This window comes from Protopterus annectens, chromosome 1.part1 (genome assembly GCF_019279795.1).
Source record: "Protopterus annectens isolate FY-2018-M chromosome 1.part1, PAN1.0, whole genome shotgun sequence".
Classification (NCBI taxonomy): Eukaryota; Metazoa; Chordata; order Ceratodontiformes; family Protopteridae; genus Protopterus; species Protopterus annectens.
In genome coordinates this window covers 1067479427-1067497965 of record NC_056726.1, presented here as the reverse complement: position 1 = coordinate 1067497965, position 18539 = coordinate 1067479427, and the positions used below count along the sequence as shown (strand labels likewise).

The 18539-nt window shown below is 39.1% G+C and overlaps 2 protein-coding genes across 2 annotated transcripts in view; both read left to right on the top strand.

Moving 5' to 3' along the window:
* Positions 1-7857, top strand: part of LOC122815379 — a 211453-nt gene extending 203596 nt beyond the window's left edge. Inside the window, exons 2-3 of the mRNA XM_044087843.1 lie at positions 4060-4341; positions 7583-7857. Of these exons, the coding sequence (XP_043943778.1) occupies positions 4060-4341; positions 7583-7857 (557 nt within the window). The remainder of the gene's footprint in view (positions 1-4059; positions 4342-7582) is intronic.
* A 395-nt stretch (positions 7858-8252) lies between these two features.
* Positions 8253-18539, top strand: part of LOC122815369 — a 161978-nt gene continuing 151691 nt past the window's right edge. The window contains exon 1 of the mRNA XM_044087829.1: positions 8253-8691. Coding sequence (XP_043943764.1) covers positions 8253-8691 — 439 coding nt within the window. The remainder of the gene's footprint in view (positions 8692-18539) is intronic.

Genomic DNA, 18539 nt, shown 5'->3' with positions numbered 1-18539 from the left:
TACACATTCATATCTAGCTTTGTTCAGCTACATCATCCTGCTACATTTGCTTTATATAGCTGTAGACAAGTGTGGATGTTTGGTATATCAGACAATCATCCTATCTCCATATTGCAGACTGAGAGCAACATATCCAGATTTTGGGATACACATTCCAGATGCAGCAACACTTTGAACATATTTCGCTGTTTGGTTTTGATTCTCACATGTATTTCATTCTGTCTTGACTGCAGTATACTTTATTCAGGGGTTATTACTACTGTATTGCTGGATTCATGACACTTTCTCACACTCTCTCACTTGCTTTCATTTTACTATTCAGGATGGTACTTACTTCTAGGCTTTATTGACATGTTTTACCTGTAGTTATTACAACCTTTCCAGCAGTCTCACTTCTGTCATGTTTCAGTATTTCAACAGGGATATATTTCACACATGTGATTTCATCATCTTCTGCAGCTATACTTTTCAGCCTGCTGCAGGTTGCGTACTATTTTCTTACAGGTGGGGCATTTTTATTTCAGAATTTATGTCAGACAGTTTCATTTTTCGGTTTAACTTACAGGCTGAAACACACTTTTGTAATCAAGCAATACTTGCAGACACTTTCACACTGTTACTTGCACATTTTATTCCTTAGTGACTACACTGCACTCTTTTGCTGACTGTCATACTTTTATATTTCTTTACAGTTACTGGTAGTGGATTACTGACCTGCCTGGTGGCGCAACCGCACCAGCCTATCACCATAGGCTCTGCGTTTCGCAGAACGGACACCTGCAGCTATAATATAAATGAAGTAATATTGGAATACACATCTCCATAATATCAGCTAGTTTAATTTCTTACATACATAATTAAATGTAACTTACTCAGTAGTGGGGCGTTGAGTGTTTGCCGGGCCTCCTGGATCCAAAGGTTCAGTTGGTCCTGCTTGTGTCTCTTCAGGTCCTCATGGTGGTGAAAGACCTGCTCACCAGTCCTTGGAATCCCTGTGGCACTGGTGAGATCATGAGCCAACCGATCCCACGCCTTAGCAATGTATGCTCCCCAGAGGACCTGGCCCTGCATGAGTTGGGCCTCATGATTGTGGACTAGGAGCCAGACCATGTACCTGGACTCATCAATGCCCCACCTCTGTGCTCGAAAGCAACTACCCTCTCCTACTCCTGTCATTCTGCCTGCAGTTCAGTTCTACAATTGTTTATGCTGTGTATTCCCACCTATGGGGCTTATATAGTCCGTTTTTCCCGCACATATCTGTGATTGGCCATTTTGGAATTGTATCAACTTCAGTAAACCTGCATTGTCATGCTCCAGTTTGTATTCATTCCTATATATTAGCTATTATTGCATTTCTAGGTACTGCTGTCATTGCTTAGTGGTTTGGTACCTTGACTATGGTGTATAGTATCCTGGGTTCGAACCTGGCCACTGCTTTTTATTTTTCATGACTGTCTAGACATGCTGAGGGGTGTGTCTGTGTAAAGGCAGTTTTGATACGGCTTGCTCAACGTTGCCCGTCGGTTACCTTGTTTGCGCAGTGCGCAGCTCTGCGCAAACGGGGTACGCTGGTTTAAGCCTCATTTGGCTATCAGCACGCATATTACACTCAGCTCAGTTAGGGGCACATAAATTTAGCATGTTAAACCACTGCTCAGCTACGGGCACTCATTTTGCACCAGTTAAACCACTGCTCGTCTATGGGCAGATGCACTCACCCTGTTAAACTGTAGCTCAGCTATGGGCACATCTGGCATTTTTTATTCTTTTGTTACCTCACATTTCTTCAATATAAATGGGCTATTTCATTGCATTTTACATAAAATGTGGTTTTATGTGTACATATTTGTCAGGGACTTGTTTCGTGTTTATTTTGCTAAAAATAAAAATTGGTGTTGTGGGGGCTCGAACCATGAATGCCTGCTCTTCAGCCAACATCTCTACCGCTATGATATTGCTTCCTGGTTTATTTTGCATATTTAGTTCTTATATGCTTTCCCACTGACTGCTAACTGTAGCTGCGCTACGGGCATGCCCGCGCAAATGAGCGCACTCACGGTTAAACATTTTTACAATTTAAAAAAATATATAACATGTTTATTTATATGTTTTCTGTTCATAGTCTGTGGGGGCATGTGTTGTGTTCTGTTTATTCACATTTCCGTGGACTCTGTCGTGGGTGTTTACTTTGGGCACTTTTCCTCTTCTGGGGGCGTGTCCGCTTACAGGGCTCGGCCTACGGACACGCCTCCTACTGTCTTACACGGACCGTGTTAGCCTTAGGTGTGATTCAGCATGGTCTCATGAATATGCAAAGCATGCTGACATCACTCCGTTTAACTGCAGCCTCCGTGTATGAGTTATAACTCTTACATGGAGGCTTTGTGAATCCTGCCCAAAATGTTACCTATCACCAACTGATAAGCAGAGAATTAACTATCATCTACTATCCCATAAACTTAGCAAAGTGTTCGCCAGAAATGTGCTAATTTTTACATGTACAGAGTTATCTATCAGTACAACACACTAATGAACTGCAAATGCTAATCTGGCAATAGTTAGGAAAAATATGAGGTGTGATATTATTTAGATGTAAATTCAGATGGTAGAAACTCAAACATTTACTGCTCAAAGAGAGACATTAGATTCTGTACCTGAAAGCAAGAAGCTTAATGTAGCAGGTCCTGTTGCAGATAATATTCACCAATAGCACCTTCAGCTCTATCAGGCTCCTTTGGGATGACCATGCATAGAGAAAAATAGAAGTGAAGTCAGAATATTTCCTCACCCAATTTCAGAAAGAACTGACCACAAAAAAACTATTTACAACAGGTATGCTTTCCCCTTAAAACTGAAATGTTGATGCTTGCCTTAAGAATTCCTGGCTAATATTTAACTTCTCTTTATAGATTGAAAAATATTGGTATGGAGATGTGGGTCTGACAAAAGCAAATATTAGGATATTGACAGTAAAAGGGATAAATATTGTTAGGTTGTTCCAGATGAAAGCTAGAGAAGTGTTTTGAATCTTTAGTTCAGATATCTGCAATATGTGACAAGTTGAAGATATTCTTAAAATTACCACATACACTAATGTGAGAGTCTGCAATTACAGCAGGAGTTCCATTTTTCAGAGCTGCGAAGAGCAGTGCAAGCCAAGAGATCTAGTATTCAGGAAGCGCGCATAAAAGGTGGTGTTAATCTCTGCACCTGGAAGCAGAATGGCCTGTGTAGGAGTGCTGTGATGGGTAATGTTACTTGAGTACTATTTATTATTTTATTTATGTTATTACTGGGAGGGAGGTTGGCAGAATAGTTAAGGTGTTTACCTTACAAACACAAGGTGCAGGGTTTGACAGGGTATCACATAGGGTAATTGGCTAAGATTAAAATGGCCCACAAGAGCAGTTAGCCTAGTACTAATCTAAGAACCTATGAACAGTGTTAAGAAGTACTTTGTAATAGTATTGTTTACTTCTCACCTTCATATTGCACACAGTTGTACACCTGTAAGAACCCAGATTGGTCTAATGATGTGTCAGTCCCTACAACTCTTTCCCTTTACAAAACCATTAGCTGTCTGCACAAAGCTGTTCGTCCACCAGGCAGTATATTGAATATGAAATCCTCTCAACAGAGGCACAAGCACTGTTGTAGAAACTGTTTTTATGCTGATGTGATGGGATATCAGTGGTTAATTTAAGGCATTTAATTTAGTTTTAGTTTCCTCACAAGCATGATTAATACAGGCTTTAGAGTTCCTCATTATCCCTCACTTTCATCCTAGTGAATTATTATACAGCACCGATCCCAGCAAAATGCATTTAATAAAGTTCAACCCTTCAGGGCATAAAATACAAGATATTATTTCTGTCATTATGCTAGTTTCTTTATATCCATGTCTACCAATTACTGGAATTCTTTATGTAAAGAAAATGAATTATTGTGCAAACTTAGCATTTTTTCCAGAAACGTACTTTTAAATTTATAAAGATAGCATGCATAATAATCTGCTCACTTTAAATTATTGACTTCTTTTATGTTCCGAATTTCTAGAGAAGCCACATATACGTGTGATACCCCAAGAGGAAACTCGCATTGGAAGTAAAGTGACTATCGAATGTAACAGCAGTAACAGCAGAAACAACCTGACACGTTGTTGGTTCTATAAAGATAATAAATGGCTTGGGCATCTGTTACACTCCTCCAGTACATCTGCTGTTCAGTACGTCATACAGAATGCTACAGCACAGGATGAAGGGTCCTACACTTGTCAGTGCTACAAGGCACAGAATCAGTCTACGGAAACAAGCAACCCTGTTAAATTAGCCATAAACCGTAAGTGCACACACTTTGCTCCTGTTACAGAATTTGATAATTTGTTTTTAAATTAATGAGTACATGTTCATTATAATGCATACTATAGACAACTATGCCAACAAGTAACCAAAAAATTATCAAAGCAGAGACCTGGATTATATGGTAAGCATGATAACTTGAAAGTTATGTTCATTCATCCCAACTGTGGTGTAAACTTAATAACTATAAGATATTGATTAATTTGTGAATAAGAAGTTACTTCCCACTGAACCAAGGTTTCTTTATGGGCAAAATACAGTCTGTCACGTAACTTACTTATCCAGAACAAGGTTCATATGTACCTCTGAAATGAGCACGTGTCACCTAGTGGGAATTAACCAGTTAACAAAGAATAAAGCTATAAATGACAGAAACATAAAAAACTAAATTAGTGAATAACTAAGGAGAAAATGGGGGCATGACATACAAACATTGTGTGTGTGTGTGTGTGTGTGTGTGTGTGTGTGTGTGTGTGTGTGTGTGTGTGTGTGTGTGTGTGTGTGTGTAATGCCTGTGTGTGTGTTTCTGAGTATTTATGTGTGTGTGTGTGTGTGTGTGTGTGTGTGTGTGTGTGTGTGTGTGTGTGTGTGTGTGTGTGTGTGTGTGTGTCTGTGTGTGTGTGTGTGTATGTGTGTCTGTGTATATGCTTGTGTGCATAAATAGATAGACATAAACAATTCCATGTGATAGCCAGTGTCACAAGTGCATTAATAGTCTGAAACCAAACCATATATCACACATGAGCCAATAATCCAAACCTAAGACTGAAGCTATAAACAGGAAAAAACATACATAAGAGACATAGTTTAGAGGAAGGAAGTATTATATTTTACTGTAGAAAAATTAAAAAAAAACATCTGTTAGCCATGCAAGTCCACTGGATAAACAGCGTCCTATAGGGGCAACCCAGGAGCAACGTCTGTGGAGTTGACTTGCTGTGAGTCATACATAAAAATGAAGCTAGAGGAAATAAAACCCTGTACCATGGGCACAAGGAGCAGCTGATTAATAAACCAGAGCATTAGCCATCTGCACTTACACAGGTACGACAGGGTTTTTTTTTCCTGGCTGCTCTCCTTTTTGCAAGGAAAATATGAAAGTGCCATTACGACCAGCCCCTCATTTTGTCTTTTCTGAAAATAAAAAAACAAACTGTCAGACTCATCCATTCTGTTCCACCTTCCCTGAAACAGTCATTTTATTAATTTGCTATTTGTTGACCAGCGTAGAGCACTGATTTCAGTCAGCCACTTTCAGGCTTCACCCAGGCCATGCAAGTAGGAGGTCAGGTTAATAAAACATTGCAAAAACATATTAGAAAAGTATAACTGCATTTGTCTATCGTCTTTCATTTACACGTATATTACAACTCATTTACATGTTCAAAATGAAGCTGACCTTCAGTCATATATTGATGTTAAGGAAAAGTATAGTGAAACAAGGTGAGATGAGTGATACAGGCTGAAGGGAAGGTGAGGTTGGGTGGTCAGGAGCCTGTTAGTAATGATAGATGAAAATGTGGTCACTAGGGAGATGTTGTTGCATTGATATAGGATAATAAGATCATAGCAGTTTACTTTGTTATCAAACCGGAGGTCATTTCAAGAATAGACGTTTCATCCCAATGTAATACCATAGATAGACTAATCAATATACCCAGGATGTGCAATGAAAGCAGTACAGAGGATAAATGAAAAAGCAAGTAAGCCAAATAATGTATTGTAAATATCAGATTATGGCGGTATAGTGACTGATACTATCAATCACTGTATTACTTATCCCCAGATTACTAACACTGGAACAGTTGTGTGTTATTACTCATATATTTAGATGTCTGTCTATCCAAAGATATAAGGACTATATTCATGAATCCTTGTATTTAGTACTGCTATTGTGAGAATGTTCTGTACACGATAGCACACTATTTGGTATTCATTAAGTAGCCCTGCACTCAGTGCTGCTATTGTGTGTGTCATGTACACAACAGTGCACTATTTGGTATTCATTAAGCAGCCTTGCATTTTGTGCTCACACTTAAAACAAGGGTAAGGGGCAGAATATGCTAATGAAAACATAAGTGGCTGAATTACTAACTAATTAAGCAATTCAGCAAGACAGAGCTATTAAGGATATATAAACGTGTCCTATTTTAAAAGAATTTTGTTTATTTTCATTTTTTACAGTAATTTTTAACAATATGTTATATCAGGGATGCATTTTATAACATTAATCAAATTTTATAAGGAGTTTAAATGTTTAATTTTAGGCACATTGAATTCTATTTGTATGTTGGAGCTGATTGGACTGTGCTTTAATTGTATTCATTATTTAAAGTGGAATATTGTTTGTTGAGTTGAATTGTGTTTCTGAGGAAGTCTTTCTGACTAATAGCGACTGTTAAAGCTCAACTACACTACAAACAAAACATCAATCTGCTTGGACTCTTTTCTGTGTTTAGTGGTGTTTCTTTTTTGTTTTGGTTGAGTTTTACACCTAGCCTGTTTTCAGTTGCTGTTTTTTTGAGTTTGGTGCCTTTATTTTGCAATTATTCCATGGCTAATGCATTGGAGGAAGATGTTCTGGATTTCACTATCCATTCTATGGCCACACATCAGGACAAAGTGTTGGAAGAACTGGCACATATGGTAGGTGAGATGCAAAAGTCCCTAGCTTTGTTGAGTGCTAGAATCAAGGATAATTTCATCTAATATGAGAGATAATGTACATGAATTCTCCGGTGGTGTCAATACTGCAGTTTTTAGAGGCCCAGTTGGAGAGGTGAACACCAACTCTGGTCCTCAAGGAGATGTGGAAAAATTGTTAAATATCAGTTTTGATCCATTTTCCAGTAGCAGAGTAGAACCGGAACTACAGGATGTCAGGAATAATGTAACCAACTTATTAGAAAAGTTGGAAAAGGGACTCAAAAGGTATTGTGCGGTTCATGTTGAAAATAAATATTTTGAATATTGTATAAAGTCAGCTATATTTCCAAAGGGTTTAAGGTTTTTCAAGTTGCCCAACGGAACTAATATAGATATACGATTCTAGAAATAACTTGTTACCTTTGTTAACAATGCAGGCAGTGAGTTTCTTAAACTATTAATAAAAAACAATTCAGTAACTCTTCAATAATTAAGAGATGAATTGATAGGGACTGACAGAATGGTCAGTCAACAACTTAAGAACTGAACTGATTTAACATTTGATTACCATCAAGTGTTAGAGACTGTTAACTTTGAGAAAGCTTTGGTCCAGCATAAAACCAAAAAAACAAATCATGACTTGGCAGTGTATGAAAAAGGGAATGCATATGCAGATTTTTCATCTTATGGAAATAAAACAGCTTTCCAGGTTAGAAATGACACTGTTGCTATAAAGTGTAATATGAATGACCGGGGACAAGAAAATGTAATTTCTGAAACAGCTGGTCCTTTAAATGAGACAAAATATAAAAGGGGAAGTGACGATAATTGGCAGTTAGAAACTGAATGAGCCATCACTCCAAATGCTGAAGTGGCGGCGGTGAACGACAACAGGGAGAAATCATCATTATCTAACAATGCTACTAACTTTAACTTTGATTTTAAACAAAATCAAAACAGTACTTCTTTTTTTCTTTGAGGGCCATCAGAATCAAGTAAACAGGAAACGGAGCGAAGCAAGGGATATCAAAACCAGAGCCAAGGAAGGAGCAGGAACAAAAACAGTGACTGATTCCAGAGTGGTACGGGAGTATCGCATATATGTGTTTATAATTTGTCAGATTTTCAAATAACTGACTAGCATACTGGTTTCACAGTTGGGCTTTAATTTTCAACCCAGTTAAAGAGCTAATACTACAAGGACACTAACCTGAGCTAAAATTGTATACACACAAATTAAATTTGATGTACATTTTGAATGATGTGGGTTTAAAAAGCAGTATTAGCAAATCTTCTACTTTTAATCCACCGCTACTGCATACTATTAATGTGTTTGAAATGCATTATGAAAATGACATTAGGCGACTTTTGAAACAGAAAAATGGGCACGTTTATTATAATTTAAGCTGCAGCGAAGAGAGGGCTTTAAATGAATTGGTTCAAAACAGTGATATACACTACATGAAAGTGGACAAAGGGGGTGGGATTGTTGTAATGAATGTTACTGATTATAACGATGCAATGGTGAGAATTTTACAGAATGTTGACGGATATAGAAGTGTTAGAAAATATGAAATAACTAGATGTTATGGGTACATCTATAATATTTTGTATGATTTATTGATGAATAGTGAAATCAACAATGAGTTGTTTGAATTTTTGTATGTTGAAAATCCTAAAATTGGTATTATGTTTGGAATACCAAAATTGCATAAAAGTGTTACACACCCCCCTTTTGACTTATTGTTTCAGCAGCAGGAAGTTGCACAGAGTGTATTTCTCTGTATTTAGACCATGTGTTTAATGCTTTAGTACAGGTTATGCCAACATATATTTTTGATTCATGGGATTTCCGGAATCAGATTAGATTATTTACAGAAAGTAGGGAACTTTCTTTTAACAGCAGTTTTTTTATGTTTACAGTAGATGTAGTCTCGTTGTTCACATGTCTATCCCAAGATGAGGGTGTTGCATTCCTTAGGTGTTTTTTGGGTAAATATACCAATTTTACAGCTGACAACATAGCAACCCTTATGACACTTTTAGAGTTTGTTTTGGAGAATAATTATTTTACATTTTATAATGTTTTTTACAAAAAATTGAAGAGGTTGCTATGGGGTCTGCAGTTGGTCACCAACCTTTGCTAATTTCGTATTGAGTTGGTTGGATAGAGATATTTTACCCATGTTACCCTTTTTTGATAAAATTATTTGTTATCATAGATTTGCAGATGATTTGTTTTTCATTTTAAAACAAGGCTTTGACATGGAAAGGTTTTTGGATTTTATAAATCATAGTACTGCGTTTTTGAAATTTACAGTTCAGGAAGGTAGAATGCAGGTTTACTTTTTGGATGTAGACCTCAGATGGGATGATCACAGAGGTATTTTTACTAGTTGCATAAACAGAAAAAATACATTTTATAATAGTTATGTCCACTATAAGAGTGATCATCCAACTTTGATGAAAAACAACATCCCACGAGGACAACTTATTAGAGCTTCTCATATGACAGTGGATGATGTATTTCTGGCTGAACTGGAATTTATTTCCACATTATTTCAGGAGATAGGGTATCCACTTGACATTTTGCTTAAGTCAAACAAGAAATAAGTTTGAAGCGAGATACCGTGTTTCCACCTATTTACCTATTTTGGTTAAGGGATTTATTAACAAGAAGAATAACACTACTAAAGGAATGAATAAAAATAAAAAAGTAGGGTGTCAGAAAATCCCCAGATTTTGTGTGGACATGAGTTTGGACAATTGTACTATTATAGCAATAACCCACGCCTGGGTGTGGGTAATACTAAATTTACCCACGGCTGGCATGGTTTGGTCCCGAGGGCGAAGCCCGAGGGACCAAACAAAGCCAACCGTGGGTAAATTTAGCATTACCCACACCCAGGCATGGGTTATTGCTATTGTACCATGACATTATTTAAGAAAAGAAACTATTACTTTTCTTAAATAATGGCATAGTATAATGCCTGTTTACTGCCCTTCCGCAGATGTCTGGCATCCGCGGCAGTTCTGATGTACTGCGCGCCTGCGCAGTACACCAGAGCTGTGGGCAAAAGCAATGGAGAACGCAAGATCTCCGTTGCTTTTAGTGTTCGTATGTTAAATGGGTTTAACATAGCGAGACAGCTTTAAAATAAGCAACGGAGATGTCCGTTGCTTATTTTAAAGCTGTCTCGCTATGTTAAACCCATTTAACATAGCGAGACAGTGTTTTAAAAACCGAGTTATACTAAGGGAAAAAATTCGGCGGCGGACCTTTTCCATTAGTATAACTCGATTCTAATGGGCACACTGGCCAATCAGCGTGCACGTTTTGAGGGGGTCATGGTATAATATGAATGCTGTTATAGATGACTGGAAAGTTGTTTTAGGCAATGGAAATGCGGTGAAAGTATTGGGTACAGGTCCTAATTTTGTACATAGAAAATATAATTGTATTAAACAAATGTTGGAAAAATCAAGCTGAACATAGGAACAGTAATATTACACAAAAAATGAGGGATATGTATAGGTGTTTAGGATGTAACACTTGTAGGTTTATCCACGAAGGTCCTATTGTTTGTGTTTCACATTTAGAACAAACAATAATAGTCTCTGAAAGATGTGACTGTGGTACCATGGGTGTAGTATACATTGTGTTGTGCTCAGCATGTCCCACATTTTATGTAACAATGGCAACAAGGACTCTTAGGAAAAGAATCAGAGAACATTGCTATGCTATAAAAATCAAAAATGTTAAGAACTCATTGTATAAACACACAGAGGTATGTGTAAATTGGAAGGAGTTCACTTTTTCTATTATAGAAGTAGTGACTCGAGACCCCCTTGGAGGTAGTTACAAAAACTTTGTTAAGAGAAGGGAAGCTGAATAGAAGTTCTGATTGGCATCATACATTTCCCCTGGTTTAAATGATACTGTCAACATCAAATGTTTTTTAAAGGATAAAAGACCTAATATAAAAATAAACAACATAAAGTCTTTTTTGTGATAAATATTTTAACTGAATTTTGTTTAGTTTAGTTTATTTATGGTAATTTTGAACAATATGTTATATTATATATATACCTCCCTGGTCAGGGAATTGAAATGAGTTTCCTGGTCACTACTGATAGTACAAGGTACACTGAATTTACAGATTCTGCTTTGTGACATGGGTGAGCTTATACCCATGCAGAAATCATACAAATAACTACTAAAACATATTGTAAATTATGTACTTTAGCTATCTGGACAAAGTCCAGCTGTACATTAACAGAAGGTCCCCAAGGTAGTGGTAAGCATGCAGCTTTAATGACTGGATTTTTGCTGACGTTGTATTCTAAACAATCGCACAGTTATTAACATACTGAAATATCAAAGAGGAGATTTGACTGGCATAACAACTTTGGGTAATTTGATTAAATAAAGCTGTCTTACCTGCATGGGCTAGTAAAAGATATGCCCTTACCAGGTAAGGTAGCTAAGAGTCAGGCATCACCAGTCAGCCTTCTGAATGTCACCATATTCCTCAAAGGACTTAATACATCCATCTTTGAGCCACCTCTGAATGTCTCCCTGTGATGTGCACAGCACATATGATGCAGATGGCACAGTGGTGCAGCGGTAGCATTGTCATCTCACAGCAAGAGGTTCTCCGGTTTGATTCTCAGCTGAGGTGCCTTCTGTGTGGATTCTGCATGTCCTCCCTGTGTTTGTGTGAGTTTCCTCTGGGTGCTCCAGTAGGATTAAAACATTTTATTATAGTTTTGTTTTAATTCCTCCTTAAACATTATTTTTTTTTTTTTACAGTTAGAAAACATTTAGATATAGTATGCAAATCAGCATTAGCCCCCAATTTCTTTAAAGGTGCTAAAAGATTCTCTCCAGAGGCAATAGCCTCATGTTCTACCCTATCATGTGAGCGCTTGTGATGAGCCAAAGGAGACAAATGCTAGCGCTCCTGTTGGGAAGGTAGATGCTTGTTGAGAATGACAGGAAGAAGGAAGAAAAAAACCTTTGTGATTGCAGACGCCTGGTCTAAAGATGAGAGTGGAACAGCGGAACCTAAGCTGAGATGTAACAGTACCAGGCTGACCTTGGGTTCAAAAATGCAGAGGTCTGAGAAAAGCAAAATCTTGTACAGAAGCCATCTGTCCCATTGCATATGGGGATGGGGGTGCAGTAACTACTGAAGGATTATCATTCTCCTTAGAAGTCTCTGCTTTTTTTCCATTGTTAGTTTTTTTTTTCCAACCTGCCAAAACAGGATAAAGGGATCCATTTTTACTGGTCTGAACTGCTTCCTTAATGTCTTTTACCTGTTGCAACAGTTTTTTTATTATTAGAATCTTGTAATAGCCTTAATGCTGTCTCTTTTTCCATTTAAGATTTTCAGTATACCAAGAATAAAATACAGATATTTGTTCTCCACTTACTTTGTTTTCCTTCGTTTTCCAAGATACCTTTCCACTTCATTAATGTATCCCTATTTATCCTATCATAAGTTCCATTTCATGGAAGTACCCCACCAGAACAATTCTAGGTAAAATGAAACCAGTCATGCAAATATCACTTCGTTTACAATAATTATGATAAATAAAATATGGAGGGATTTCATCTTGTTTGCTTATCTTTGTTCTCCTATCTCTCTCTCTCTCTCTCCTTTTTTTTTTTTTTTTTTTTTAAGACTTACTTTACAGATCTTAGATCCTGGCAGTTCAGAGGAAAGAAAAATAACTATATCAGTCCACACATCATACAGGGAAGGATGGGTAGGAATTCTGTTGTCCTGCATTGACAGAGGAGAGGTTTTCATCAGCCTTTTCACACAGCACCCCCCTTGCTTGAATTAACTCTGCACACACACATTTCGTCCCAACATGCTATAGGCTCATGAATTTGAAGTAACTCTGCAGAAACAGATCTACATCCCAACTTGCTGTAGGATCATGAATTTAACTCTAATTTTAACTTCTCTCTCTCTCTCTCTCTCTCTCTCTCTGTGTCTCTCTCTCTCCCTCTCTCTCTCTCTGTGTGTGTGTCTCTCTCTCTCTCTCTGTCTCTCTCTCTCTCTCTCTCTCTCTCTCTCTCTCTCTCTCTCTCTCTCTCTCTCTCTCTCTCTCTCTCTCTCTCTCTCTCTCTCTCTCTCGCTCTCTCTCTCTCTCTCTCTCTCTCTCTCCAGTCAGACATCACACAACAACATAGATATCAGTTGTATATTAAAACAGCACAAAGCAAACAATCATGTCTCTTCCCTTTTTGTCCTGAAGGTACCGCCTTTGACACAAGGTGCCTTCTTGTGTTAAATTTTCTTTTTGTTTATTTTTTATATATATTCATAAACTTTATTTCTTGTGGGACAAAGTCGGTCATTCAACAAAACAGCACACATTATGTACTTAAATCAAGATCAGTCATTGAACAAAACAATACATATTATATACTTAAAAGCAAATTCAGTCATTTATCAATACAATAAATACAATGTCACTGTTACTTTGAACTGCAGTCCTCTAAAAGAGAGAGGAAAGAAAAAAAGGAAAAAAACATTTCCCCCAAAGCCATTTTCCCATCTCTAGCTGGAAATGTTTGCACACCCTGAATAGTTAAGTGTATGATCTCTAACCATCCCACACAAAACAGTGTGGATTTCACAGATTAACTTTCTGTGCTGGGCCCTTAAAATTCATTCCCCCAGTGTTCCGCAGCAAGATCAAAGTTCAGATTTCAAGCATGTCACCAAAATGTTAACGTGCAGTTTAAAATATACATAAATAACATTAGTTATCTTTTAGTCTTGATTCAAGAATAACGCTTCAGAATGTGCAAAACATTTTCTTTTTATTTAAATCCATATATGTCAGCACTGGGGGACTACCTTCACAATGTTTCAAATCGGTGTCACCAAGCAGCAAAGTCACACAGGTTTTATAATCTTTGTGATCAGTAACTTGCATGCAGAATTTTTATGTTAGCAAACAGGGTCTTTGCAGACCCTCAACTTCTCACTTAGCGCTCCATGTGAACACTTAACAATCACATTTTTAGTAAGAATAATGTTTTAGAAAAACACAAGCCACTTGGCTTGACAACCAGTCTTGTTTTCAACCTTGTAAATTTCAGTAGCAGTAACATTTTATTTCACCGACATTCCTCGTAACTACCCATCCCAGCCTGAGAAGGTCTGAGCTCACAAAAAACAAAATCTCTTTCACAATGTATACTTTTCTCCCTTCCTGGGAATTACAGACTTTGTAGACCATAATACATCCCCTAAACCAGTAGTGTCCAACCCGCGGCCCGCGGGCTGCATGTGGCCCTCAGACCTCTTCCATGCGGCCCGCAACTCTTAAATTAAAGTTTTACTTTTTTTCCATTTTTTTTAAATGCTTGCGACCTTTCCCTGGTGTGCACATGCGCCAAAGCACCTTCCCATTACTTTTCACGCCGATAGATGTATTTGCGGCAAGGAAGAGCTGACTTGCGTCCTGTAGCTGTTGTGCGCATGCGTGAAAAACACCCTTCCGTTCATTTTCGCGCCGGTAGATGTATTCGCGGCAAAGAAGAGCTGAAGGAAGACGAGACCATTGCGCCGAAGAAAAGCTGAGAGAGAGAGAGAGAGAGGGGGATTTGTCATTTTTTCACAGACACCAGGTAAGCTAAGTATGTTGTAGCAATCTTTACTGTAGTCATTAAAATCCTTGCACACCGAGCACTGCAGAATGGTAGGAAGAAAAGGTTGGTATATGGGAATGAGGATGCGGATGGCAGAGTCAAATATGTGAGATGCTGTAGTTCTGAAGTTTGCCCTAACCAGAAGAACATTTTTTTTCCTCTGTTTGGGATGATATGTTAGAAGAGCATGTGCCTTTCAGAGGATTCAGAAGGAGCAGTGGGACAGGGAATCATCTGGAGAGTTCAGAAGACAGCAGGGTGATGAAAAGGTAAACTCAGGCATAAAGTAGTTGCAGAGAAGTAATGGCACCTGTTGCTGTTGTTTGTAATGATTCTTGTGATGGTAGCTTTTCTGGTGATGGTAGTTTTTACTGAAATAGCAATTGGAAGATTTTGGAATATTAGTATCTTTATAGTTATGAGCTCCCATTGCATGGTATATAGTCCTTAAAAGAAGTGTTAGATTGAATTTAGCAGTTCAGTCAGTGAACTTGCCATGATGATGATGATGATGGTGATGATGGTGGTGGTGGTGGTGATGATGACTAGAAAATAGAGATTTTTTCATTTACTGGGAAGGGAAGAATTACGCTGCAAAGGTCACTCAGGTGGAATTTGGAATTAACAATGGGTGTACTGGTCAGTTGAATGTGGCAGATATGATGAGAGCATGGGAAAGAAATCTGCTGATGGAAAAGCAGTTGTACTTCTTGATGAAGTAAAGGAATAAAGGTGAATTTAATTTGAGTGGAGACTGGGCCACATTTCAAAATAAATGGAAGAATTCAGCTCCTGCTTGAGGTGGTCAGAAAATGGTGGGATAAACCCCAAGTAATTATGCCTGTGAGAACAGTAACCTAACTAGTCAAGATGTGACAGCAGAGAGTGGTAGATCTGCAAAAAGGTCAAGCATCACAGTAGCTTAGTACTTTTGGCAGTGACCTGTGCATAGATACATTCACATATGCATTGTGTGTGTGTGTGTGTGTGTGTGTGTGTGTGTGTGTGTGTGTGTGGGTGTATACACATATATATATATATATATATATATATATATATATATATATATATATATATATGTGTATATATATGTGTATATATATATATATATATATATATATATGTGTGTGTTTGTGTGTGTGTGTGTGTATATACATATATATACCCGTGACCGGTAGTGGTGCTCCGGTAGCATTATTAAGCCTCACAGCAAGACGTTGTCGCGTTCAATTCTCAGCTAGGCGTCTCCTGTGTGGAGGCATCTGTGAGATGGGTGTGCCTTACTAGTCCTAAAACCTTAATGATGTCTCCAGCTGTTTCCCCAGGATCATCCTATTGATGCCCCTAGGCATCAGATGGATATTTTCTTTGCTTATCTTTGCCCCCATTGTCAAAAAACACAAAATATGGGGGCACGTTCTGTATTAAAGACCCTTTTTTTTTTTTTTTTTTTTTTTTTTTTTTGCTCTTCAGTTAGCATTGAGACCTTGCTTTTTTTTTATTTTTTTTGGTCCTCACTTGCCGTTTGCCCCCAGACCATTTCTGTTGACTCAATGCGTTCCTTGCAACTGAAAAGGTTGGACACCCCCTGCCCTAAACCTTTCAGCACTTTCTTTACCTTCAGTCTTTTGGTTAGTACACTTTACAGCTTAATATTAGAAATGCAATTGTGGACCCCGGACACAGGCACACATGCACACATGCCCACTTGGACATTGCAGGCAATACACCTGCACACACATGCAAACATGCATCACATGGGCACAGGCAATTACCTGCAATACATGCACACACATGCACACCCTGCAGTATACACACAGAGCACTACTGAGTTACACCTTCACTGTTACTAGCATTATCAGGACTATTATATGTTATGTTAAACACACTCACCAGCATGGATGGCCTTTCCTTGCTGTAACCCTGGAGGGACCTGCAGAAATGATGAGATTAATGTCAGTGGGCAACAACTGTGCCATTGATATTGCATATGATACAGTGTACAGACGCAGTCAAGTGTACATATGGCATATTACCTGCACGCTTCCATGTCGTAAGCTGCTCTGTGGAACCAGCCTCCATCATCATAAATGCAGGTGTACTCGCTGTTGCTGGGTGGGTTCCGGGCTGGAGCCACAACACTTAGGAGTAGCCCCTCCAGTCTTGGTGTGAGGGGGGATGTGTGGCCACCCCACCTCCTGTGGCAACCTGTTGCCTGTGGGATATCTGATGCACGCTGATCGACACTTTGATTAAATCACTGCAGTGATGTCATACCTGCTCATATGTCCTGTTATGCATGCCAATACATCATTTACTCCTACGGATAAGGTCTTGCCACAGTGCAGCCCTCCTCTCCTGCTGATTTTGACTGGCGCGGGAAAACAGGGATGTCATACTCCTGCACCAGGCCTCTGGTGTGATCTCCTCATCTTCTGCTACAGAGTAGGGCGGAATTACGCTTGACGCCGCCCATCTCCTGCTGGAAGAGAACACAAACAGGATATCAGCAGACTATGTCAGCAATATAAGTATGGCACACATACTATATAGTATGATACTCATGTGTAGTGATATACTACTACTCCCATATAAGTTGCATGTGTGTGTGTCCTGGTGGATACATTAGGTACATGGCCAGATATTATCAGTGCTCAGCCAACACCTGTGCAACAATACCTGATACATTCCATTGGCACAACATGGTAGCATGCCCCATCAGTCAAAGCACACACTGACAGGTCCAATGCACAACCTCACTCTGGGGGTTCATCCTAAGGTACTGTATGTGGGATCGCCCACTACTGTGATGTGGACAGAAGTTACTCGGCCTGGATATACATATCCCACCACCACCACCAGCACAGTAGACTACTTTGATATGTATGTGATTAGACAGTTATTCACTCTGCTGGGACTGAGATGGTATCCATGCAGCACACTGGGCCAGTGGAAGCCACAAGCCACACTGCTGACCCTTTGCAATGCTTACCACGGACATGCCACAGGATTGCATGGAACTTGCACACACATTTCTAACCCAGACCCTATGCACAATAAAGCAGTATAGGCATGACTGTCCGGGTGGACCCTGTGACAGAGGCAGATTGTATAACAATAACAGGAGGCTACTGCAGGACAGAGCACATTCACATTAAGGGAAGGCATCTGTGGTCAGCACTGGTTCTAACTGCCACGGTCTCAATATAACAATGGCCAATGGCCTACTCTGGGAGGGAAATGGCCACAAACACTATGGATGACCCACACAAGGCCTTCTTCAGTTATAAGCTAACATATGGACCACATGCCTCAGATATGCTCTGTGTTAATACACACCTACTTAACATTCACCTCAAACACATCGGATATTGGCAACAGTCTGTGCAGACATGTTCGGGTACATGTATCCCCTCCTTCTCCCCCCACCAGCTTGAAATATTTTATCTCACAGCTGTATGTAACCTCCCCTATCATCTCACACATGTCCTGGTGGAGGGGTCAGCCTCTCAGCAGAGCAGAGTACACAGCATCACTCGTGGACTCTCATGGTATCTCCTTGATGATGTGCTACCTGCACTCCAAGAGGACATACAACCGCGATATAACAATGATAATTTTATCTTGGCTGCATTTCACAGGATATGTACCTGACAGTGGCATACAGTGACAGTGGTCCCACACCACTAAGGAGGCACCTCGACTGACCCTGGGAACTATCACTCTCACATCATACATGCATAACCGCCTGGTCTTCTAAGTTATGGGAATTATGCAGTATGGGATGCATATGCAGTGATACTGTGTGTACCTGCTGACACTTGTTCCCAGCCAGTGTGCCTTTGTGGATGGGA